Consider the following 24,848-nt stretch of genomic DNA (forward strand, 5'->3'; position numbering starts at 1 on the left):
TCACAAACTAAAGCAACCGCTGTGTCATGCAACTAGTGCGTTAGCACATGTGCATTTGTGTAAGAAACACTGAAAAAGTATCAAGCACCGCCAGCCTGGCGCACACAGCTGACCGCCCCTGAAGTGAAAAGACGTCTATAGAGAGTTGATCTATAGTGAGGCACCCTCTGATCTCAGGCACAGAGAGGGGGAGAGTTGTGGGGGTCTGACAGGGATGGAGGGGTCTGTTCATGTTAGTGTGGTGTCTGTAGCTGAAGGAAAATATAGGAAATGGCTGCAATCACACCAAATAAGGCATTGGTCATCATACGGCAGTTTGCAATCTAAATGACCCATTTGTGTGTAGTCAAGTTGTATCCCCCAAGCAGCAGAAGGAGACTTTATATTTCATCGTACATTTTTTTTGTCAGAGCAATTTTATAATCTTGACAACAACGGCACTTGAAGGCAACTTAATTCATTTCACAGCGTAACAAGAGTCACAGGGATTTTGCCCTTCAAGAAACATAATATGCCATTTCCCATACAATTTGAGATGATACACAAAACTAGGGAAGTGATACCTTTATTTTCTTTATTTAAGTTGTATTTGGCAATCCATGGCAATAAGTGACAGATACGTTTACTGTACTCGCTCAGTGACAGGCTGTTTAATGTATTGGCCGTTTAAACTTTCCTATTGCTGTTTTTTTTGTTTTCTTAATAAAAAAAATCCCTGGTTGAGAGAATAGGAGGACTGGTGTTTTTTGTAGCACCGCGTTATTAGTTGTGAATGCAGCCTTGGTGTTGTGTGTGAAGTAGTTCTGCGTCCAGCCTGTGCTTTGTACGTTAGTAAGATTGTTAGCTCCTGTTTGTTGGTATTCATGTTCACTTAACTATGTCTTCCTAGATCTCAGGTTTATGGGTGGGGATGTGTGGGGTTATGTGCCGGCTGTATCAGAGGGTGCAGCAGTGAGAGAGACTGACTGAGAGAAGCGGTCCTCAGGTGGCGTGAAGAGAATAATCGTTGGAGCACTGGGCGGCACAGGGTGGCTGCATCCATGCCACATTGCTGCGCCTGCACAACACTCTGCAACTTACACTTGTGCGGCGTAACCAGCAAATCTAGAGTCTTCTGCGAGAGGTTGGGCCAGATCGCCATCATCTCTTTCCTCAGCTCGGCGTCCATCTGGTGCTTGTCAACCCCACCTAGGCAGAGTTCAACAAACATGCAACAACACATACAAACGCACATATATACACAGACGAGCCCAAGTACACACAGTAGAAATTGGGACAGAAAAAAAGTTTATGCATTCACACACAAACCATTCATACACAACCAGATTGACACAAAAAGGTATAAGAGAGGACATACAAACGTGAAAACAAAAACAACATATTTGTATTAGTAAGGTCATGGCAACCCCTATGCATTTTTTTTCTAGTATAGTAATGATTTAATCAGAGGTCATTCTATTTTTTATGAAAAAACCTCGATTCCACCCTCATCAAGATATATATATACAGTATAAGCCGCCATTAAAATCACACTGTACTTAAGATACAGGAGGTGAAGCTTCAGGAAGGTTTCTGGGTTCGATGCTGCACTTTGGGGGGAAATAAGATAAAAGGAGAAGAAATCATGTGGAAATTGAAGTAGAAGGAGTTAAGAGGGACTCCAAACCTTCTGCGCCCTTGGCGATCTTGATGTCCAGTGCCGTGCGGATCAAGGCCATGAGAGTGGAGTTGAAGTGGACCGTGTTGTCATCGGCAACAGGCAGATCCATACGGAGCAGTCTCTGTGGGAGAGCCAATCAGGGCGAGTGGTGAGAAAATGGGGAAGTAAGCGGGTCGGCGTGTTTGTGGAACCTCCAGGTGTAAAGGGGAGGGGAGGGGTCGTGGTAAAGGAGGGTTGAAGGAGCTTTGCATAGCATCTGTAGCAAGCTCTGACTCAGTGTCCAATTAGGTCTATTTGATATTCAGTGCATCTGCGACATCAATTCACATTTAGGAAATTCACAGTATTCAATCTGTTTTGTCGTATGGACGAACCTGTGAGTGCTAAGATGATTAATAAAGATGTTTTTTTTCAAGATTGGTTCCTTGACTCATGTATTTCGTAACTGGTCTTCGAAGTCAATTTGTTGACAATCACAAGTCCTCACAGGTTGGTTAAACAGGTGATGTTGAGCCTTCAATGAGGATACAGGACAGCCTGAGCAGCAGCTACTAACATCCAGAGCTCCTCCTGGGGGTTTGGAGGTTCACAGTGAAAACAACAGAGACCTAATGACAAACCATTAAACCAAAAACAACCAAGGGGCCGATCTAAGAAGGAACACACTTTGTTTTTCGTTTATTGGTTTGATTTTGTATAGGTCTTGTTGGTTCATCATTTATAACACAGACACACAGCAAGTCACAGATGACAGATTGACGTTCGGGTGTTTGGTGACAGAAGACGGCGACATCCCAACATGCAGCTTATCATGCCTGCCCCCACACCCAGATGTAATGCCTTTCCTTTAATCCATCCATCAAAACTCTATCCCCCAAACCTTTCTTGCATATCCCACCCTCATGCGGCATGCGATGCATACACAATATGCCTCTCAGGACAAGCAGCTGCACAGCCGTACACAGAAAGCATCCTCTGTTGGCGACATTAAAATGAGTTGTTTTAAAGTGGCTAGTTATTGTAGGGAATAAGAACATCTGTAGACGATGGGCTAACCTGAAATAATAGAGCATCTCGCTCTATTGCTAATTATCTGATGTCTAAAATGTGAAAAATGGGCACAGACTTGGAGGGTTAATAGGTGAGAGAGAGCAGCATTCTGTGGAAACAGAAAGAAGAAGAAACAAAAGAAATGGCCACCATGGAAGTGGTGTTTTGGTGCTAAAATGCAGGTGATTGTTCAGGTGAACATAGTCCAGGTATATGAGGTGAAAGGAAATATGGCTTCTGCCAGAAAATAGATTTTAAAAGAGTTGAAAGGGACAGCTTAAGGGAAAGAGATGATAGAGAAATAAAAATCAATAGGTTAATAGGTTAAGAGCTGGAGCGTGTAAAGAGGAAAATGTGACCAAAAGAGACAAGAGCAAAAACGATGTAAAGGAAAAAAAGAAAGAAACATCACCACACTTAGATGGCTGTGTCTCTACGAAAGCGGTCCTGCCTGAAGGCCCTGCGTGTCTCTTCAGGACAGAGAAGACTGAAGGTTAAGAGCAGTGGAGCGGATGGGTCATTGTTCTGTGGACTGGGGGGAAGGTCAAAGGTAAGGTTTGGATTTCTCTCATTGGCTCAGGGAAAGTTGAACGGGAAATAAGAAATCAACACAAAGATGGCAATTAGGGTTAGATCAGGGAAGCCAAAACCATGCATGTAGAGCATGTTGGGTGAGGGGAGTAGGGGTCTACGTTTAAGTTCAGGGAGGAGGCTTTTAGGGAGAATAGTTGGTCAAATAAAAAAGAGGAGAAGAAGAAAGCATCTAATGTAAGGCTGGGGTAATCAAATCAAAACATGAGAAAGAGACAGAGATAGAGGTGCGAAAACCTGGAGCAAATAATATAATTCAAACCTCAGGTGAATGTTTTCCCTTTGAGTGTAATCAAGTGGAGACGGATAATTATTTTTAGTACAATTACACACTGTAAATACATGGTAGTGGCTGAATAATCGGGTAGATTAATGCCATTTAGATTTTATATACTATTTCACTGTTATTAATTAAATTAAAATCATATTTTTTTTTTGTTTAGTTACCTGTGGACATTTCTTTCGATCATAGAAGTGTCCTTATACATACAAATATGCAATGTTCGGCCACTAGGGGGCTCTCATCTCAGCAATAATTACGGTGTAGCCCCTGATAACAATGTCTTCATGGTTCAGCAATAAGACTATTTTTTAACAATTGATCTGCTCCTCTCCAAAACAAAATGGGTAAAGCTAGAAAAAAAACACTAAACAATTTCTACTTGATCAAGTAAATGTTAAAAATGGTAATTGGTAATAAATATTGACCACCTTCTAAATATCGGCATTGGCCATTTAAATACTGGAAACCACCTCATGAAAATACTCATATCTAAGCTCCATTCATTTTAAATGTCATATAATGTCAGTACTATTTGCCCCAGGCCTGCAGGAGTAGAAGGGAGGTGGATAAAGCGATGGACGCGATGGAGTGATCTCCTGTGCCTACAGGCTGTTTGGCCGGCTGCCCTCCCCGAGGCTCACAGTGATCTGCCAATGATGCTTCATGAGACACATTGATCACAAGAGGTGTAACAGGAACATGTGGTACCATGAAGGCAAATGTGTTGTTATATTTCTGTATATTTCTATATTTCTGGTGACAATTGATGTCAGATTAATTGTGTCAGAGCTGATTATATGACAGACGGGGGTTTGTGCATTAGGTTGGTGGTTATCGGCCATGCAGAAGGCAGGTGAGGGAGTGTATATGTGTGGGGAGGGGAGCAATATGCAGAGATGAGGGGGGCTGGAAACAGAATAGAACTGCATTGACGACAGAACCAAAGGACAAAGAGAAGATTGGACTTGCAGATAGAAAAAGAACTGCTTGGGGGCTTGGAGCTGCTACATGAAGGGTGACAGAACAAGAACTGCTTCTGTATGGCAACCAAAGGCTCTCTGAGGGAAACACATCACTGAGACAAGCCCTTCTGCTCTCTCTACCATTAGGGATAAGAGAAAATATCTGTGTGTAGGTGGATATGACTTCAATCTGTGTGTGTGTGCATGTGTGCGTGGTTGTCTGCCACATCCACAGGACGGAACGAGTCAGAGGACGTAAGTCTAGCGGACCTTCCAAGCCCTGCTGCACACGCATGTTTCTGTGTGTGTGTGTGTGTATTCATGTGTGAAATGTCTAACTATTTCATATCTCAACTGTTAAAATAACTGCATTCATACATTAGCTTGTTACTATCACTTTACCTGAAGAATAATGACACTATTTCAAAAAATGTGCATGTTTGTGTAAATGTGTCGTACACGGTGCAAACGAGCTGAGAAGGTCCCTCTTTTCGTCCCCTCCTGTGGATACACACCCCCCCCCCACCCCACCCCAGCTTAACCCCTAACCCCATCTTGCTACCTCCTCCCACCAATCCCACACCACCACACAACGCCACAACACCGACCAGCCCACCCCCACTTTCCACGAAAAGAAACAGAAACAGAACTGAAGAAAACAACGACACTAAAGGTTACACCACGTTGAGCGCTTGAATCCCTGGCACCCTCCCCTTTCTGGACCCCCCCCCCCCCCCAAAATAACACCCATAGGAGACTGGGGGTGAAGATGGGGCCCTTTCTGACCTTGTAGGCCACCCGTGCTGGACACCTCTTCCCGAGGCCTAGTGGAGGACACATTTGCCTCAGCATGTCATACATTTCCCTGCAACTGATCCTGCCACTGCATCATCAGCCATCACCCCGTTAACAAGAGCACAAAGAAAAGGAGAGATGGAGATATTTAGAAAAGAGAGAAGAGGAGAGAAATAAGATGCAGCGAGAGATTGAGGAGTGATTTGAGGACAGAGTTGAAAAGGAGGAGGCGCAGAGTCAGAGATAAAGAGAGAGAATTAGAGGAAGACCAAGTAAAATAAATAAACAACAGAAAGACACGGTTATTGGGCTGATTTGGAGCGACTGTGGCTGTGTGGCTTCTGTGTGAGCTACTCCGAGGGAGTAAAGGTCAGAGGGAAGGGAAACAACAGGAGGATTGGAATTTGAGAAGTAAATGTAGGTATCAGAAGACAACTCTGTGTAAGCAGGACAAAGGCATATATATGTGTGTGTGTGTGTGTGTGCTGCTGCTCGGACCAGGAGAGAGGGGAGGAGGAGGAAGGGGTGTCAATGCAGTTTCTGTCTTTCCCCAAACCCCCAAAAAACCAAGAACAATGCAACACTACAGTGAGCAACCGTAACTTGCTACATTATAGCCATGGCTCCAAGCAAAAAGAAAATAATAATCAAAAAATAATATATACAAAAGAAAGATTTGTTTTCAAATGTGCTAAAAAGGTGGATTTGTTTTTTGGTGCATTCCACATGCGTCTCTGGGTGTCTGCATTGTCCCGCACATTCTCTCAGCAATTCAGAATGCAAGTCGATAATGGTGGAAAATAAGGTTTAAATTGAAATGATAAGAAAAAATAAAGCGGCATTCACTCCATTCCTGGATGCTGTGGCTAGCAAGTGTGGTTGAGAGATTTTGTTTTAATAGAAGTCAAACCTTGCAGGCCACCCTATGGGGGCATTTCTTTCCTAAGCCGAGAGGCGGGTCGATAACTCGCAATAAACTGTACATGTCCTTATAATGAATGCGCCCGCTGCAAGAAGAATACAGGGGAGTTAAGAAACACACGCACAGGAAAAAAAAAACACACAGACAGCGAGAAAGAAGACAGAACATTAGGAGGAAGAGCACAAGAGTGACAAGAACACAGTATCTGGAAATACTTTACAACACGTTTACTGTAAATGACTGACTTCTGCACCTGCATGCTCCTCCAGTTACCAACTCTACACACTATCCGTTTTCCACTTTATGCCACCATTTGTTAAATGTGTTTTTTTAGCCTCAATGTTTTACAACTGACAAATAATCAAATCAGGTTTTATTTGTAAAGCACATTTTAAAAACGATGTAGTCCTAAGTCCTAAACATGGCTGCTGCTCTCATTTGTCCACATGCACATTTTGTACACCAACATGTTTTTGTTGGACATTGCATTGTACTTTGTTTCCTATCTGGCACGTGTGACTTAACAGTTCATCGTGGTTTCTTTCAGCGACTTCATTTGATGCTGTCTGATAGGGTTAAACAAAGTCATCTGAGTATTTATTTGCACATCGGCTGGCAATGAATAGCTTTAAAGCAAGTTGATTCAGGATATTTAACTTTTTCAATAATATACTTTTCGAATCTTTGGGATTTGGGGAAGTTATGAAGAATTACAAGCCAAAAGGCACACGTTGTTGTTGTTGTTGTTGTTGTTGTTGTTGTTGTTGTTGTTGTTAAAGAACAGTTTGAGTGTTCTTGAATTTGTCATTTGTCAAAGTCATCACATTTGTAACTCCAGCCTGACATGAGTACATTATATGACTCAAGGTCATTTTTCCATCTGCCTCCTTTATTCTGTTTCTCTCTCTCTTACTCCTCGTCCTCAGTTCGACCGCCCTTGCTTTAGTCCCTCCAGTCAAACCCCTGTCTAGATGTGTGCACAATGTAATTAAAGATTTGCAAACAGAGTAGAAAAGCATGTCCTTGGTTACCAGCTAAACGCTTAATAGCTGCTTGTGGTGTGTAGATCTCCTCCCTCTTAATATTATGTGTTTAATGTTAAGTATCTTAGTTCCCTGTCTTCTGATTCCTGTGCAGCGTGTCAGATGTAGTACGTTTGGGTTGAAAATAGCATGTTAGTGTCAATGAATAGAACACAAAATGTTATACATTCCTACTAATACTTCTCTTTTCAGACTTTGTAGAGCTGTCTCTGTGCAGGCTACAGGTCGGGGCAACACACAGGCACTGGAATACAGATACCATGAAACGTAGCATGTCTACAGGAGACATTTAGACCACAGAGTTGGACTAGGGAGCTGTGTGTAGACATTGCCACATTGTTTTTTAAACCGTATGCAGATTCCAGGAGTGGTAAAATATTTGGGACGGGGTGGGAGATATTTCAGGAAATATTTACAGAAAAGAAGAAGAGGAGGAGGAGGAGGAGGAGGAGGAGGGAGGGGTTGTACAGCGTGAGAGAGATAACCAGATGCCTGATGAGGTTATGCTCAGATCCGTTACAGCCCACTTGCAGCTCTTTCACTAGAACATTCCTATTAGTTCATACTAGTGGTTTATTCTTTTGTGTGTCTATTCCAGATCATTTCAAACACCTTGTGCTTCAGTCTAACACAATTTAAAAGAAAACACATCTAAACCACTGTTGAAAAGTTACTGATTTATTGTTGCTGATTTTACTGGAGTATATTAAAGCAAACATAAAATAATGTCTGTCTGGTTGGTTTTATCAAACCACTGTAAAGCGTCTTTGAGCACCTGGAAAAGCGCTTTGAAATAAAATGTATTATTATTATTATAAGTACTGTGCTGTTTTATGTCGACAACTGTTGCAAGCACAACCAAAAATATGATGCGTTTATGAAAAAAGCGTTTTTTCTTACTTCTTTAATAATGTTAGAATGAAATGAGTGTAATTTCCATGGACTGCCACAGTTCTGTTGTGTGTGCATATGTGTGTGTATGTGCACCATGAGTGCATGCACGTTCCCACTCACCAGGCAGCAGGGTCATACTCGGCCCATATCCTGACATACTCATCCAGGTGGTGAGGTCCCAGAATGGAGGAATCTCGCGTCAGGTACTCAAAGTTGTCCATGATGACGGCGACAAACAGATTCAGCATCTACACACGAACACACCAGCAGAACGTTCAACATCGCATCTGACGGCTGATAATAATGAATGTTTAAAAAGGAACATGTTGTATATGAAAGGCTTAATGTCAACGAATATGGATTAAAGAAGAATATTTTGTTAGATTAAAATGTGTTGTGAGATCTGTAAATAATTACATTTATTTTCTTTTAATAAATGTTGACTTTTGGACTCTGGACATTTAAAACGTTTGGATCACACACGTCGGTTACAATCACACAGCCACCGATGAAATAGAATTGTATAAATAGTACAATACTAATAATATAAGTTTAGCCTACGCTTTCTGCTACTGTTTTTTTTGTTGTACATTAGTATTTGAACGTCAACATAAAGCCCTAGATGTTACTGTATTTATCTTTATATAAAATCTGATCTATGGGCTTAGAGTCCGTAATTGAGTTGTTTGATGCCTTTAAAATGGTACTACTGGATCATAACACAAGGGACAGATGAGTATGTTGGATTACGTAGTATGTACTCACCAAGAATGAACAGAAGAAGATGAAAGAGACAAAGTAGAGGTAAGCAAACTGGCTGCCACACTCTGGCTCTGGATTTCCTGTCAGGGGGTCGCACTCCTTGCTCCCCAGACACGACAGCATGATCTCATGCCACGCCTCCCCCGTCGCACTCCTAAAAGACACAAAAAAAGGTTCTGTGATTTATGCAAAATGACAGTGAAGTAAAAAGTCTCCCAGGTTTCAGATATTTTTGACAAAAAACTCTTTATTTCTTTATGAGATGCTAAAACTAAACACTGTGTATATGCATATTCACAAAACACACGCACCTGAAGAGCAGCATGAGAGCCATTACGAAGGTCTGGAAGTTGTTGTGCGGGTTGATGGCACTCTCTCCTTCTTCATCAATAGCGATATTCCCAAACAGCTGTTGAGCACACTCATACTGTCAACACTGAAAACCACACTTCTCATTAGTGACCTCTCTGGCTTCGTTTGCGACTAAAGCAGCTCCTAATACGCTAACACGCTAAAACACGCCGCTTCTATAATCCTGATCCTCCTCCTCTCGTTATGCACCGGATCCTTATCATCATTCTCCTTTGGGGCATCCTCCTCCTCCTCTTCATAATCATTATTAACTTTCAAATATATATGTAATGCATCCCCAAAGCAGTACAGACGCTTTTTAGGTTGAGGCTCTCACCCACCTGCATGCCAATGATGGCGTAAATGAAGAACAGCATGGCGATGAGGAGGCAGACATAAGGCAGCGCCTGGGGGGGGGGAGACACATTATCCGTTAGGTGTATGCTTCAAACATAATAGTGCCCTGTGCAAAATATACAAGATTGCACCTAGGCACTGTTCAAGTATATAAAGAAAAGGTTGTATAGGTGTATTTCTGTAAAATGCATGTGATGTGTATGTTTGCTGAGCTGTGTAATTGGGTGTAAACCTTGAAGGACTGAACGAAGGTCCAGAGCAGGATGCGAATGGTTTCTCCCTGCCTCAGCAGCTTGATGAGACGAGCTGCCCTGAACAGCCTCAGGAAACTTAGGTTGATGAAATTATTCTACAGTACAGCCACAACATAAGCAAAGAGAAAGAGAGAAGGAAAGAGGTATAGAGAAAGGGGGTGTGGAAAGAATTAGGATTGAAAGTAAAGAAGAGAAACGTTGAAGAGGAGGGAAGAAGAGAATAGGAAGGATTCGGGGTTGGAATAAAGGGAAAGAGGAGTTAGTTTTGGTGCAAAGTGTGCAAACAATTTTCCTTATACAACCAAACCATAACAAATGAGGAAAAACAGTCAAATCCAAACTGAGGGAGATTCAAACAAATAAAGGAATCAGGAGCCAAACAAGTCAAAGCAAACCAAACTCAAATCAGCAAGGCTCCAACAAGCTTTTTCATATCCATTAAGTTAGACAAAACCAAACAACACAAGGGGAAAGGAAATCATCCAAATCTAACTAGTGTCATCCAATTGGGTTACGTAGTAGTAGTTGTGGCAGGAATGGTGAGTAGTTAAAAGTGCAGGGACATCAGGACGTTTCCTTGGAAAGACAACCAAATGCACTAGTTCTCTCAAGGCAAAATATGCAATATTTCTAAAATGAAGCAAGCCCAGAACATGCAGGTGTGCAAGGCAAACCGGTAAAGCTAAAGGCAGTAGAAAAATCATCCAATAGGAATGGCTGCCGAAGTCATGTGACAACCAGTGGTGATGTCACAGACAAATAAGAGCGAAAGGGTGGTTGAAGGACCAAATCAGGTCAATATATATTCAGTCTCATCAGCATGAGTATGTGCCTTACAAATTGGGATTCTATGTGTCGATTAAACTTAATTTAAACAAAAAATATTACCATTAATTTAAATGAAATGTGTAATGCAGAGTTCTTCAACCATGTATCAGAGTATAGAACAAAGGATGTGCAATAGAGGTGAGTTAAAGTGAGACTTGAAGTGCTAAAAAGGGGCTGGCAGCAGGCACATGCATGCATTATTATATTGCTCAGTGTGTGTGTTTCTGTGTGTGTGTGTTAATAAAGGATTCTTGCCAGAGACATGCGAGGGGCAGCATGCATCACTTGTTCTCTCTGCTCAGGGCAACGCTTCGGATTCACTCTGTCGTTACTGGAAACACTCTCCCAGTCACTGTCATATGTGTGTGTGTGTCTGTGTGTGCGCATACAATAGATAGCTAATCCCGATGCATATATGTAGCAATCTGTTCTATTGTTTTACAATGCTTGCTTTGCAAAATGAACAGTAGATCTAAGCTAGGATTACAATACAAGATATGAATCATACAGCGACTGGTAGAGAGGTTAGAAAACTTGGCAACAAATAAAAACCCTACACATTTTGAGCTCACTCAGAGTTAAAGGTTATTTGTGGTGGGGTTCGAGCAAATCATGCAAAAAGCTATCACATTGGCTGGGATGCAGTTGTAACAGATGCAGTAAAATAAGATCTCCAAAAAATTACAAACCATCTACATGTAGATGTTGCAGACATATGGTTTATAGCAGCACATTTTTTGATTTTTGGTTGGTTCGAAGAACAACCAGAGATTGACCAAGCCGGTTGTCATGGGTGGACACAGAGGATTCATAGTGCATTTTGATTGGATGGAATCGCAGGAAGTAGTAGGTGTTGGGGGGAGAAGGGGGGCGGGGCGAGGTAGATTACAGTAGATCGTCGTTAAGTTTGCGGACGATATAAAGAAAGCATGTAAAAAGATAAAAACAAGAAAGAAATCGACAGTCATTACAGAGACAAGTTAACACAGAAGCAGGTTTTCGCTCTGCAGATTTTACACATTCATATTGCAGGGATACCAAGGATCAAGGCAGCAGGGGATTGTTGGACACAGGTACAGATTCTAAATAGATAAACATGACTGTAAACCAGTATAAAAAACAACCAGTTAGAGCATGTTTACTAGAATCTGGCTGAACCATCAATTTAGGTCTTAAGAGCGCTTGAATCATTGGTATCCCTTGCTTCTTTAGACAGAACTGGTAGGTAACGTTTCCAGATCAAAGAGCTTGTTAATGTCTGTGCAGCGCTTGTAAAATATGTGTGTTCAGACAGAAGAAAAAGCAAATGTCTTATTTGTCATTTCTTATCGCGGGTTATTTGCTCCAAACAGACAATATACCAATAGTTCAGACATTAGCTATAAGCTAGCAAACATGTCCGTTTCACATTTTTGGACATTTAGGATTTTTTTAAAAGCCCAAGAAGTGTGAATCTTTTTGCTTTGGTCAAAAATATTTTTAACACCCACTTGCTTGAATGGAAGTGAATGGGAAATGAGCAGTTATTCGTAGGAGGCAGTGTCTAGTGGGACTATTTGAACTCACATTGAGTTTGTAAGCAATCACACAACATCTAAATACATCACCTCGTGTTTTGTCTGAACACACCTTAAGAATATATTTCGAAAAGGACACTCTTCCTAAAATATGCCCTTTCACATACAGATTAGTACACACAGTACAAGTTGTATGGCCTTGTGCTACCTTGTTTGTGTTTCCATGTGACCTATATATAGCTTTCAGGTGATAAAAGCAAACTCAGGCGGCCAGGCTAAAACAACTGTGATAGTTAATTAAAACTCTCAATACACTAGCGCTCATATTCAACTGATGATGGGTGTCATAACATAATAATGAAACTTATCACCCAAGATAATATGTAAATATCACAGTCAAAGTAATTTAGTGTGCTGTGTAGCAATAATATAACTAACACTAATGTTTTTAATCAGACCAATCCTTTTTTAATTGTTTGTGGACAGTCAAAAGTCCCATAGACCTTCAACACTTCAGCTGTACTATAATGACTAACATATGGCTGATGCAACTGCATTGGCCAGCTTAAGATGCAATCTGATCATTTGATTGGCTGTTACGGTTGCCTGCAGAAGCTGTGCACTGGCTCGCTAGCTTTCCGCCGCGCTGTCAGCTCTGTCTGCAGTCTGGTCTCTCCTCGTCCCACCAACTGGGACATTTATATAAGACTTTCAGGAGTCGTTCATGCATGGCTGAGCAACGCAAGGCTCAACAGTAGCCTCTAACTCCTGCTCTACTTCTCTTGTCTACTGTATGAGTTTTAGATACAGCTGTATAAGCCCTGAAACACACGCTGAAGCTCACCTAACAAACAGTCAAAAGAGATCGACAAAGATTGCTAATAGATATCAATTCTGTCTGTTTGCAGTTTTGAATCAGATCGTTCAAACATTCACATTTAATCAGAAAACGCCCTCTGATCCTGCGACTTACCCCAAGCTCCGTAACCAGGATGTCGGTAACGCTGCCCAGAACTGTGACACAGTCAAAAATATTCCAGGCATCTTTGAAATAATTCTGTGAATAGGAAAAGAGAAAGAGGGATGATGAGGTAGACATAGGGAGGAAGATAAGGGAAATGTAGACATGGATGTAGCAGGGACAGAGAGATCAAATATTGACAAAGAAATGGGCAATGCAAGGAGATGTAGAGTAGACAAAATCATATTGAAATGAAAGGGACAATGATACAATGGGATTCATTTATTACATTAACATGATGCAGACAGAGCATGAGATGTAAAGAACGAGACATGGAGCGAATACAAGTCGGACAGAAAGAGAAGAAGGAGAACAAAAAGGCATGTCAGACAGGAACAGGAAATAAATCAGATAAGACAGATGGACCATCAGTGACGGCATGTTGGGCGGATGCCAGCAGACAAGAACAACTTGTACTGCATCAGCCTCATTACACCTACAGGAATATACAAGTACATCATACAGCAAATACAGTCACATCATTCCCTACAGCTCCCAAAACTCCTAACAAAAAGGCTCCTGTGTATATTTAACTCAATCTGTACCATTATCTACAGATATACATCATTTTACATTTTTTCCCTTTTAACGTAAAGCGACTTTAGGTAAAAAGAAGGATAGTGAGGAATAAATGCTGACGAGGGAGATCTGCTTCTTCTTCTCTCTCCTACATAGCGCCTTCAGCCTAACTGTACATTAGACAAGTGGAGGGACACAGAGAGAGCAAGGGAGGCGGCTATTAAAATAAACCACCTTGACCAACACACACACACACACACACACACACACACACACACACACACACACACACACACACACACACACACACACACACACACACACACACACACACACACACACACACACACACACACACACACACACACACACACACACACACACACACACACACACGTCTCTAAGGCCCGGTGTTGTGTGCTGGATTGTGCATGTTGTGTGTGGTTAAGAATTAAATCCAATCCTATTTAATCTCCACCCTCTCCGTGATTGTAGCTTCTTTTTTTAACGCCTTTCTGTCATTCATTCTCGTTTTTCTAATTACTTTATTAACTTTCGCCCTCTGTCCTGAATCTACTCCCAACATTCATCCTTTAACTATCTCTTCTTTCAATGTTGTACTCATCCACCTCCCTCTCTTTTCTATGCAGCCCACAAAAACTGCAAACTCAACTGCATCACAGTCACCATTTATAAAAAAATGTATTACCTTAAGTTGCTCATTATCTCCCCACAGTTTCTCCTTAAATACATAAGAAATAATCCACGACAGGACAATGTGTCCCAACGTTACTAAATAATATACGGGGCTGCCTCCACGACATGAACCAGAGCTCATCTCATTAAGTTACTTTTTTGCACTTAATTCCCTTTTAGCGCATTGTTTGGCTTTTTAGTCATAAGGGCATATTCAATCTCACTGATCTCAACACAACGGATTGCTTGAGTAGCATACGTATAATATATATTCAACACACACACACACACACACACACACACACACACACACACACACACACACACACACACACACACACACACACACACACACACACACACACACACACACACACACACACACACACACACACACACACACACACACACACACACACACACACACACACACACACACACACACACACACACACACACACACACACACACACACACACACACACACACACACACACACACACACCACACTCACCAGTACTCCAAAGGCGATAATCTTGAGAACACACTCCATGGAGAAGAGCGAGGTAAACACTATGTTCAAGTTGGCTAACACAGCTTCATATGTATCAGAAGCTCCATCATACTGTAAACACACACACACACACACACACACACACACACACACACACACACACACACACACACACACACACACACACACCACCAGGGACAGAAAAAAGAGGATTAAGACACACAGTTTATGAGTCAGCAGTATTCATTAAAAAAAATGTCTCACAGAAAAGGTGCACAGAGCAACATCATGTCTGTACTTGAAAAAAAAAGCATTACAACGAAAGAGAGATGACCCCCCGAAAAGAACGAGTACTTATCCTTATTTTCAATGCTAATGTGTGTGTTGTGAATTTGCAGTTTACCTTCATCATTAGCACGACGGTGTTGAGCGCGATCATTGCCATTATAGTGTATTCAAATGGCGGCGACACCACAAACTCCCACATTCTGTATTGGAAGCTCAGCTTGTTCTTAGGCATGTGGCGTGTCAGAGGTCTGGCGTTGATGGCAAAATCTATACAGGCTCTCTGCAAAAAAACAAATATCAAAAGTGGTTATGTTCTTATCCCGCTCAAATGTTCTCCAGTCCAGTCCACCCTCAAATATTCCTTTCCTCACCTCATTTTTTTCTAAACTATAGTCCTCCATCATCTTATCTCCTTGCTCTTGGAAAGTGATGATGATTAGAGCCACGAATATGTTGACGAAGAAGAAGGGGAAGACCACGAAGTACACCACGTAAAAGATGGACATTTCCATCCGGTACCCCGGGCTCGGGCCCTGGTTCTCATAAGTCGCATCCACTGAATGTTTCAGCACCCTGCGGAGGAAGAGAGGGGAACAGTTTACGGTTATAGGCTGTCGGAAAACATTTAAGCTGCATGTGACTGTCTGTGTTTAATTTAACTCACTGCGGCCACCCCTCTCCGGTAGACACGGTGAAGAGGGTGAGTAGGGCCCAAGCCACGTTGTCGTAGTGGAAATCGTACTTCTTCCACTCCCGCTTCTGCGCCTTCACTTCGTTAACGCCTTCATACACCAGATATTCGCCCCTGAGATATGATTTGAAGATGCAGCGTAAGGAGAAGAAACACTTAAGCATGAAGAGGCCTCAACTCAATAGAAAGAAGGAGACCAGAACGTTTTCACCACTCAGGGTACAGTATAGTTGGGTTTTTCCTGACCTGCAATCGCGCTCAAACTCTTTGGATTCGTCAGTGCAGTAAAAGAAGCGTCCCTTGAACAGCTGCACGGCCACCACAGCAAAGATGAACATGAAGAGTAAGTAGACAATCAGGATGTTGAGCACATTCTTCAGAGAGTTCACCACACAGTCAAAGACAGCCTGGGGACAGAGAAACAAAGAGAACCACAGACGGAGACATGTTGTTTATTGTCTGAAGGTAATGCATTGGATTCATAATATTTCAGTGTTTTGGACTTGTGAATGATGGCATCAGATGGCATTGAAAGGGAGACAAAACCACATGTAAGAAAAGGATAATTAGTAACCCTAACCCTAAAAAAAGAAAGAAACATTTAAGAAAACACTTTGACAAAGACTTAACCGGGAAGAATACAATGACATAATAGTGACTGTGAAATTTGCAGAGCACAAATGCAAGAAAGAACGCAGAAAGAAATCACATTTGCATTGCTTAAACCAGGGGTTCCCAACCTTTCCCACGAGCCCCCCCAAATTACTCCTGTTGGAAGTTGCGCCCGCCCACACACACAAGGGGGGGGGGGGGGGGGGGGGGGGGGGGGGGGGGGGGGGCGCAAAAGCAGTAATTAAAGTTCAAAAGTCTCAAAAATGCTACAACTACTGTCACAAAGTGGATGAATGTGAAGTATTTTGTTAAAGGAGGATGAAAGCGTAATTAAGGAGCACTATTGGAGTGACTTTGATGGTTATTGGACTCAGGATTAATTCATTTGGATTCCCGCTGTATGAAGAAATTAAAGGAAGGCGCGGAAGTGGAAACAATTCACAAAAGGATTAAACTGTTTAAAACACATGCTCAAAGTAAACCGGATTTTGCCGATGTGTTTATGTGGATTCAAAAGTCGTAAATAATCTACAAAATGGAGGAGACAAGGCTTTTAGTGACAATCATGTATTACGTTACAATTATATGTAAAAATTAAAAATAAAAAAATTAAAAAAGTCTAAATATTATATTTGGCCTCAAATCATCTGAGGCCTGGCGCCCCCCCCCCTGCGATCTTTGGCGCGCCCCCCAGGTTGGGAACCACTGGCTTAAACTAAAAAGAAAATGTGTTCAGTCCACTGATAAAGCAGGTAGTGCTGGCAATAAGGCAGCAAAACGAATCTCAACATTTGATTTCAAAGATATTTGATCACAACTTGAAAACCCACACAAGATTGATGCCAAGCCTTTATTTTAATAAGATGTCCCCCATCATTCCAATCCAGTAAGGGAAACTAAGGTCAATTGTTTTCTACGTAAACATACCTTGAGTTTGGGAAGACGTTTGATGGTCTTCAGAGGTCGTAACACTCTCAGCACCCTCAGAGACTTGATGGTGCTGATGTCTTTTCCCTTACTGCTTCCCCTATATGCGTAAACACATGCACACCAACACCCAAACAGATCCGTACACACACACACAGCCACACACACAAATAAAAAGAGTCAGCATGTTCAGGTAGATATGAAAGGCTTTGTTCTCTCGCATCCAAAATGGCAGCGGGCAGCCATTCCTTGATGGTATTTGTGTCCGAGTTAACTCACAATGAGTAACTGCGTCTGGGTTAAATGCATAGCAACACATGCAGCATTGCTATCATATTACGTTTATAGTCTTAAGTGTGAGGTTAGCATTGTTGCTACATGCTAGAGTTAGGTGGTATTTTACGGCTACAGTACATGCTACAGGAACAACTGGTGTCATTCCTGTCTGAATGCTATCTAATATCTACGCTTGTTTTAATACTTTGCAATGTGTTTCAATGCTTTACAAAGACGGCTAAAGCCTCGCCTTGCACATGCCCAGCTAGAGGTGGAATATATTCATGCTGCATTGAAACCTTGCTTTCCATGATGCAATATTTCTCCTTTTAAACAGCACGTTGAGTATTGGAGAACTATATTTGACACAAGAGACATTTACAGAGAGAGTTTGAGGGGAAGGCTATGGCTCAGTGGGTTAGTGCGCTGATCTTCGAATCAGAGGATAGTAAGTTCGAGTCCCACTGCAGTCAGCATGTCGTTGTGTCCCTGGGCAAGACACTTCACCCCAAATTGCTCCTGTGGGGATTGTCCACAGCACTGAATGTATGTAAGTCGCTTTGGATAAAAGCGTCTAACAAGTGACATGTAATGTAATGAGAGCCAGGTTACTAAAGGAAGCCTTTCTGAAGTGTTAACTCAAGAGTAAAATCCTTTCCTTTTAACTTAATGACAGCTGACAAATTATTTCTGTAGTTATATAAGAAAGTTTAAACATCATTTACAATATGGTAGTAACAGGGTAGTAACGTAAAATAATGGCCAAACTCTCTCTTTTGATGACTCAACCAGTTTATTTCTATCAACTCGTAAGTACAACTAGGATATGCAGGTTTCACAGCATTGTTCAAACAGCATGGAATCTTGTCTTGTGGGCCATTTCGGCAAAGACAGAGATATTTTAGCAAGCATTTCTCGATTGAAATGCTGAGCCAAACCTCGTTCATTCAAGCACCTTGTCACTAAAGTTACTTAAGTACATGTATGAGGAAACAATGAAAAACCCTTAGTTTCAGCTGCATGGAACTAAAACCTCAGAAGAATTATAAGTGAGCCTTCTAGTTTAGTTAACTGATGATACAAAATGACTACTTTGCAAACAGGAAAGTATTTTTACTGAAATAAGTGGCTAACTAGCTATGATAACTTAATGATAGTTTGCCTGTTCTGCTTTCTTTCGCCTATATCTGGTCTAGAGATCATGGTGCAGAGATTAAGGTCGAAAGTCAGACATTGTTGCTTAAGCGAGAAAGCAGCTGTTAAACCAGATGGTAGACTGATGGAGGTTGTGTGCAAGTAGACTTTCTGTGTGCAAATGAGCACGCATGTATGTGCATGTGCTGTAACTGCTTGTGTATTCATGTGAACCTTCCTTCTGGCACATTTTTTTAAGAAATCTGAAAAGTTTCCATTTGATTTCATTGTACTAATGATATTTTGCAAATGGTATCTGTGTGATTCAGTTGCGGACTTGATGCAGGTTAACTTGAGGTTTAGTTGTGTTTGAGTCAGAGCTGTTCCATGGTGAACAATGGAAAACAGGGAAGAACAGACAAGTACAGTCAACTGTGATGGAGGAAAAGAGATGTGTGATCAGAAGAACAGGCGCTGACAGTGCAGAAGGAGAAAATGGAGAGGAAAAAGACAGAACTTTACCCGCCGCCACTGCTGCTGGTCCAAACGGAGAGATGAGGGGTGAGAGACAGTGAGTCAAAGAGAAAGACAAAAAAGACAAAGGGTGGGAGAAAGAAACAGAATGGGACACAGAAAGGAGGGGAAAACATCCATATGACAGAAAAAGAGAGACAAGAAAAGAGAATACAAGGCCTGCTTTTTATTATATCAACCCTCCCAGCTATAGACTACTGTGGCTAACAAACACATGCACATTATCACTGTGAAATTTAAGAAAACGTGTGTATGGACACACAGCACCAAACTATCGCCTTCAATTAATCTAGATGGGTTTACAAACCAGATTATTTTTCTTTTTAATTATTATTATATATTTTTTTTTTTAAATGTTATTATTATTATCACTATTGTTATAATTAATATTTGTATTATTATTATCATCACTATTGTTATAACTATAATTTGTTGTATTCACCAGGAAAATATTGTGGATTAATTGTCATTAACTTCTAACTAGCCCTAACCCCTATTTTAAATACATACATTTCAATTTGGACTATAACACATTTTTTAAAATCTGCACATAAGCACTTCCTTTCAAAAACCATGAGCCGAGTTACACTGCAGCTTTTAGAGCCTTAATTTGCATCAATGATACAATTATTTAGAAAGACCTACTGACAACTCGAACAAACATTGTCCGTCGAAAAAAAAATCTCAAAATGCCTTGGTAGTGTTATACATAACCAAACTCGGTCAGGTATCAGGCCGGTGTCTCTGCGAGCCTGTTTGGACACAAAGCTCCGTGAGGATGCAGAAATGTGCAGGACAGCAGCAAGCGGTCCAGGACACCAGCAGCCCTCAGACCAGACTAATTGGATTAAAGGAGCGATAAACATCTCCATTGAGACTGCTGAGCCTTTCTGGAGTGCCATTTGATTTCCACCAATTGAATTAGGGCTCTATCTGGATGTACATGAGTCTGTTCTGACTGTTTCGGATCTGCCCATCAGCCATTTGTGTCGTTAACCTCTATCGTAGTTAAATCAGACTTTATTGGTTCAAACGGCCTAATTGATTGTTTTGTGAGTTTGTATTTATGCTGACAAACAGTACGCAGCAGCCTTGCCTGGATAACAACAGTTTGACATCTCTGCTGCTTATTAATGACTATTAATTGCTTTATTTATTACAACATTTATGTAACATTGCTTCAGCTGCTATATTTTTTGTAAGCTCTTTGACTATTCCTATTCTTTCTGTTTATTTGAAGCTATTGAGGTTTCACGGCAGACATCTATTTATTAGTCCATCATTAAAAAGTCCCTAGGAAAGAAAGACTTGGTCACAGAGAGAGGAAATACAGACACATATGTAAAAGAAAGAGGTTAGAGAATACAGTTTAGGACAGAAGCACACAAACACACACAGAAACACAGACTGGTTCAAATGCTCACACACATATACATAAGACTTTAGGGGGAAGAGAGTTAGTGAACACACAAAAGTGAGAGAAAGACTGGAGCAGGGGTCAGTCTCATAGATGGCACCACCACTAGAACCCTGGAGCACCAGCCGAGTTCATCATTTCTCTATAGGACAAACACTTTCATCTCCATACTGGCCTTTAAGAAACTCTAAAATACTGGCATTTCCTTTTGTTTGTATCCTCGTTGATATGCTGCAAAACCAAGACAATGTGAGACCATGTTAAAACAGGACTCATTAGAAGAAAGAGGACATTTTTCACTGATTATACAAAATCATCACTGGACCACTCAAAAGGAAGAGATTCTTCTGACATTCTAAAAAACAGTGAATGCATTGATTCACGAAATAATGATACATTATGTGTTTATAACTATGCTACTGCTTGATTTTGTTCCTTTAAGTTAATTGATAAGGCTTGCCACAAAGTACTGTGTTGAAGCACCATTGTGTGTGTCCCATAATACCCAGTGGGCAAATGCAACCGTACATTTATAGAAGCCATAGTAACTCTGTAATGAGCATTGGAAATAATGAGTTTAAAAGATGCATTTCCCCAACTTCATGTGTTTGTGGGATCTTTTCATACTCATATTCCGAGATGACCAGCAAGAAGTCTATTTTGATTTAGGCCAGCAAGATGAGGGGGAAGAAGTAAAAGAGATGCAGGGTGTTACTATGCATGGTGAGAGAGATGAAGAGAAAATCAGAGAGCAAACGACAAAGGGAAGATAATTATAAGCAGACGGCCATTCTTTTCCTCAAGTCTTCTTTGACGATAGCCTAAGGCTTAACGGCGATTCAGCTTCCACTTATTTAAAGTGTTTTGAAAGCTGGATGGTCAGGACTAATGTAAAACGAGAGCATTGTAGGAACCAATGCTAGAAGATGACATGCTAAGTGGAGCAGTTTTCTTTGGTTTCCACTTGGTAAACTTCATGTCAGCTTATGTCTCAAAGACATAAAGGGTTAAAGCAGTACCAAGTACAGTTTAAATGCATTATGCAGCATGCATTCAATTATTTATGTCACTTAGCCCATTCCATTTTGATATCAAGGATATGGAGACATTGTGTCTGTATGGATTCAGAACATCCATTTCATCTGAGTCTATGGAAGATTGAACCCGTCTCAAAGTATCAATTCGATCATTTAAAATGGAAAAAGTGTGTGATTTACGTGGTAATCGTCCATGTTATAACATTTCTATTAATACCAATTCAGACCCATTATATAACACTGAAAGAAACCGTGTTTTTCTCAAAGCCCCTGCAAAGAAATAAATGCATCCCAGCCTGCGGTGCTGCAGTGCAATTTGCACATATATTAAAAGTGCAAATAGTGGAGCTAAATCTTCCCCTTTCTGTGCAAACTAACTATATTGCATAAACTGGCGGAAATCATCGCTAAAAGCCACACAAAGACTTTGAGACGGAGCAGATATAGCACTTGCAAGCGATGCGCAATCCATAGTGCTATAAGCATCTGCAATCCATTATTTGTGAATTCGCCCCTCAGTGTATTTTGCTGTTGCTGGGAAATGAAATGGAGCCTACCCAACACAAAATAAGGTTTGATGCCATGTGATATGAATGGCAAAGCAGCAAGCACACCGGTATAATGTGGACTTACAGCTAGGCTAATTAACTGAAACCATTAACACATTCTGTTTCAGCCCTGGATCACTACTGCATATATTTGAGGGAATCACAAATGGTCACTTACTTGCATGGGTGAATGTGAGGCAGGATCAACGCAACTAGTAAATCCTTTTCTCCTTATCGGAAAAGGCCAGTGTCTTGGTCTCCACGCGAGGATACTTCCTGTGTCTATTACATCTACTATGATAACCCCACACCTTTTCCCACACATAAGACCATCAAAATAAACATGTGTGGGGGCACTCCGCACAGACATTGTTGTTACCTGTAAAAGTATATTTCATTTTTAAAGTCATGAAATAAGATCAAGCATATTTTTTGCAGACGACCCGTGAGTATTCGTGTCGAAGGTTACAGCGTTACCTTTGTAAACCCATTGGACAGTAAGTCTTCACTATCACATTACACTTAACATTGACCGTAGTTCTGAAGGTCTGCTTGCTTTAAATTCTCCCAAATGATGCAAGGGCATGACAGCAAATCCTCACCAGTCATGCTCTGCACGCAGCAGAGTGCTCATAAACTAAGCCCTAACTGAACCCAGTGTTTGATCCTCACAGTCATGCAGATTAAGAAGGGTTTAAAGTACCTGCTTTGCCGTGGAGAGGGGTGTGGAGATTTTAGAGAGGCAGCTCACCATGACCTGTCCAGGCTTTGCATGGGCCCTTTAACTCTAGAACGCCTTGGGCACTAAAGGGTTACAGGTGCAAAGGGTGGTCCTCACCTCTCACAGGGGGCGCGGATGCGAATAGAAAGGGATGCTGGGGATACTTTTCTTCTTTTTTTTTTTTAATGTTGGGGCGCTGGTGGAGGGGTTTAGAAATGGCAGGACTGTAGAAGTTGAATAAGAGAGAAAAAGCAGGAGAAATGGCGAACTGTAGAGGAGTGGGCCTTTGAAAGCACAGGGAGATAGAAGCAGATGGCAAGGATATAGAAAATGCTGAGAGAGAGAAAGCATGTGATCGGGTATGAAAGAAAGAACAGAGAGGAATAGAGGCTGAATTGAGCCATGGGTGACTCAAGCAGAACAGGGGAGGCTGTACTCCAAGGTACCAGTGAGGTGGTAGAGAGGCAGGAGAGATGGAGGAGCGAGGAGGGGAGACAGGGGGAGGCAGGAGGGGGACTTACGTGAAGGCGAAGGCCACCAGAGCACCACTAACCACTATAAAGTCAAGGATGTTCCACAAGTCCCGGAAATAAGAGCCCTGGTGCAAGACCAGGCCCAAATCCACCATCTGGGGGAGAGAAAGGAGAACCTGGTCATGAGGCGTGTGCACTCCTGGGTATGGATGTGCTCTGTGGCGTCGGTGTGCTATGAAGAGTGTCCAATCCTCATTTGGGCTGGGCTTCTCTTGGTATGCCGTTGATTGTTGATTCTGGACATTGCCTCACCTTAATCAGCATCTCAAATGTGAATACTCCTGTGAAGACGTAGTCAAAATAGCGTAGGACCTGCACGAAGAGAAAAAGGGAATGATTTGCTGCTGAATTCAACTACTTGTTAAGCGTGACATGGTGGAGACATGGGGAATTTTTTATTCAAGCAACAGCCAATTTTTACATTGCGATGTGGTCCATGTTTTTTAAATATCAAATTATACAATAAGAATGATTTACAGTAACATTTTAAGATGCTAATTAAAAAATATATAATTTTGACTGTTTGACTCTTTATTTTGGTTTTATTTAACACATTATATAATTTATTTATCACTGATCCAGCTCATCACATGTAGAAGGCAGGAGTGACACTACAAAGAAAAAAAGCAACCAACATATTAAGTAAAAAGCAAAAGCATTATGTATTGTAAACATGTATACAAATGATATTTCATACAGCAGAAGCCTGGTCACTTCCATGTACATGGACTTTCTTACATTGTTGCGGGGGGATTCGGGCCACACGGGGTCTTCAGCAGCCAGCGCGATGCTGCTCATGGCAATGACCAGCAGGATGGTCATCTCAAAATATCGCAGGGTGCAAACGTAGTGACAGGCACGCCGAAACCTAAGAGCACACACATAGTTTTGATGAATATCTCCAGACTAGAGCTATCTATAAAAGTGTTGGATCTGTGACTTGATAGAAGATTCATTGTCCATTCACAAAAAGCTAAAGTTGTGGGGATGCCTCAAGAATGCATTCCTGTTGAATTATACAGTGTTGTTGTGTGTGTGTGTGTGTGTGTGTGTGTGTGTGTGTGTGTGTGTGTGTGTGTGTGTGTGTGTGTGTGTGTGTGTGTGTGTGTGT

General features: G+C 41.5%; 1 protein-coding gene across 1 annotated transcript in view; it reads right to left on the reverse strand.

Annotated features, from left to right (window-relative positions):
* Window positions 1-24,848, reverse strand: part of cacna1aa (calcium channel, voltage-dependent, P/Q type, alpha 1A subunit, a) — a gene marked incomplete at its 5' end in the record, with an annotated part of 47,230 nt that overhangs the window by 15,646 nt on the left and 6,736 nt on the right. Inside the window, 20 exon segments of the mRNA XM_034234101.1 lie at window positions 1,081-1,188; window positions 1,667-1,781; window positions 6,252-6,348; window positions 8,321-8,448; window positions 8,966-9,116; window positions 9,274-9,371; window positions 9,655-9,720; window positions 9,903-10,019; window positions 11,442-11,444; window positions 13,243-13,326; window positions 15,020-15,130; window positions 15,423-15,587; window positions 15,679-15,880; window positions 15,972-16,112; window positions 16,245-16,405; window positions 17,538-17,637; window positions 19,470-19,481; window positions 23,726-23,832; window positions 23,990-24,049; window positions 24,476-24,605. Coding sequence (XP_034089992.1) covers window positions 1,081-1,188; window positions 1,667-1,781; window positions 6,252-6,348; window positions 8,321-8,448; window positions 8,966-9,116; window positions 9,274-9,371; window positions 9,655-9,720; window positions 9,903-10,019; window positions 11,442-11,444; window positions 13,243-13,326; window positions 15,020-15,130; window positions 15,423-15,587; window positions 15,679-15,880; window positions 15,972-16,112; window positions 16,245-16,405; window positions 17,538-17,637; window positions 19,470-19,481; window positions 23,726-23,832; window positions 23,990-24,049; window positions 24,476-24,605 — 2,156 coding nt within the window.

This window comes from Gymnodraco acuticeps, unplaced genomic scaffold (genome assembly GCF_902827175.1).
Source record: "Gymnodraco acuticeps unplaced genomic scaffold, fGymAcu1.1, whole genome shotgun sequence".
In the NCBI taxonomy this organism is placed as follows: Eukaryota; Metazoa; Chordata; class Actinopteri; order Perciformes; family Bathydraconidae; genus Gymnodraco; species Gymnodraco acuticeps.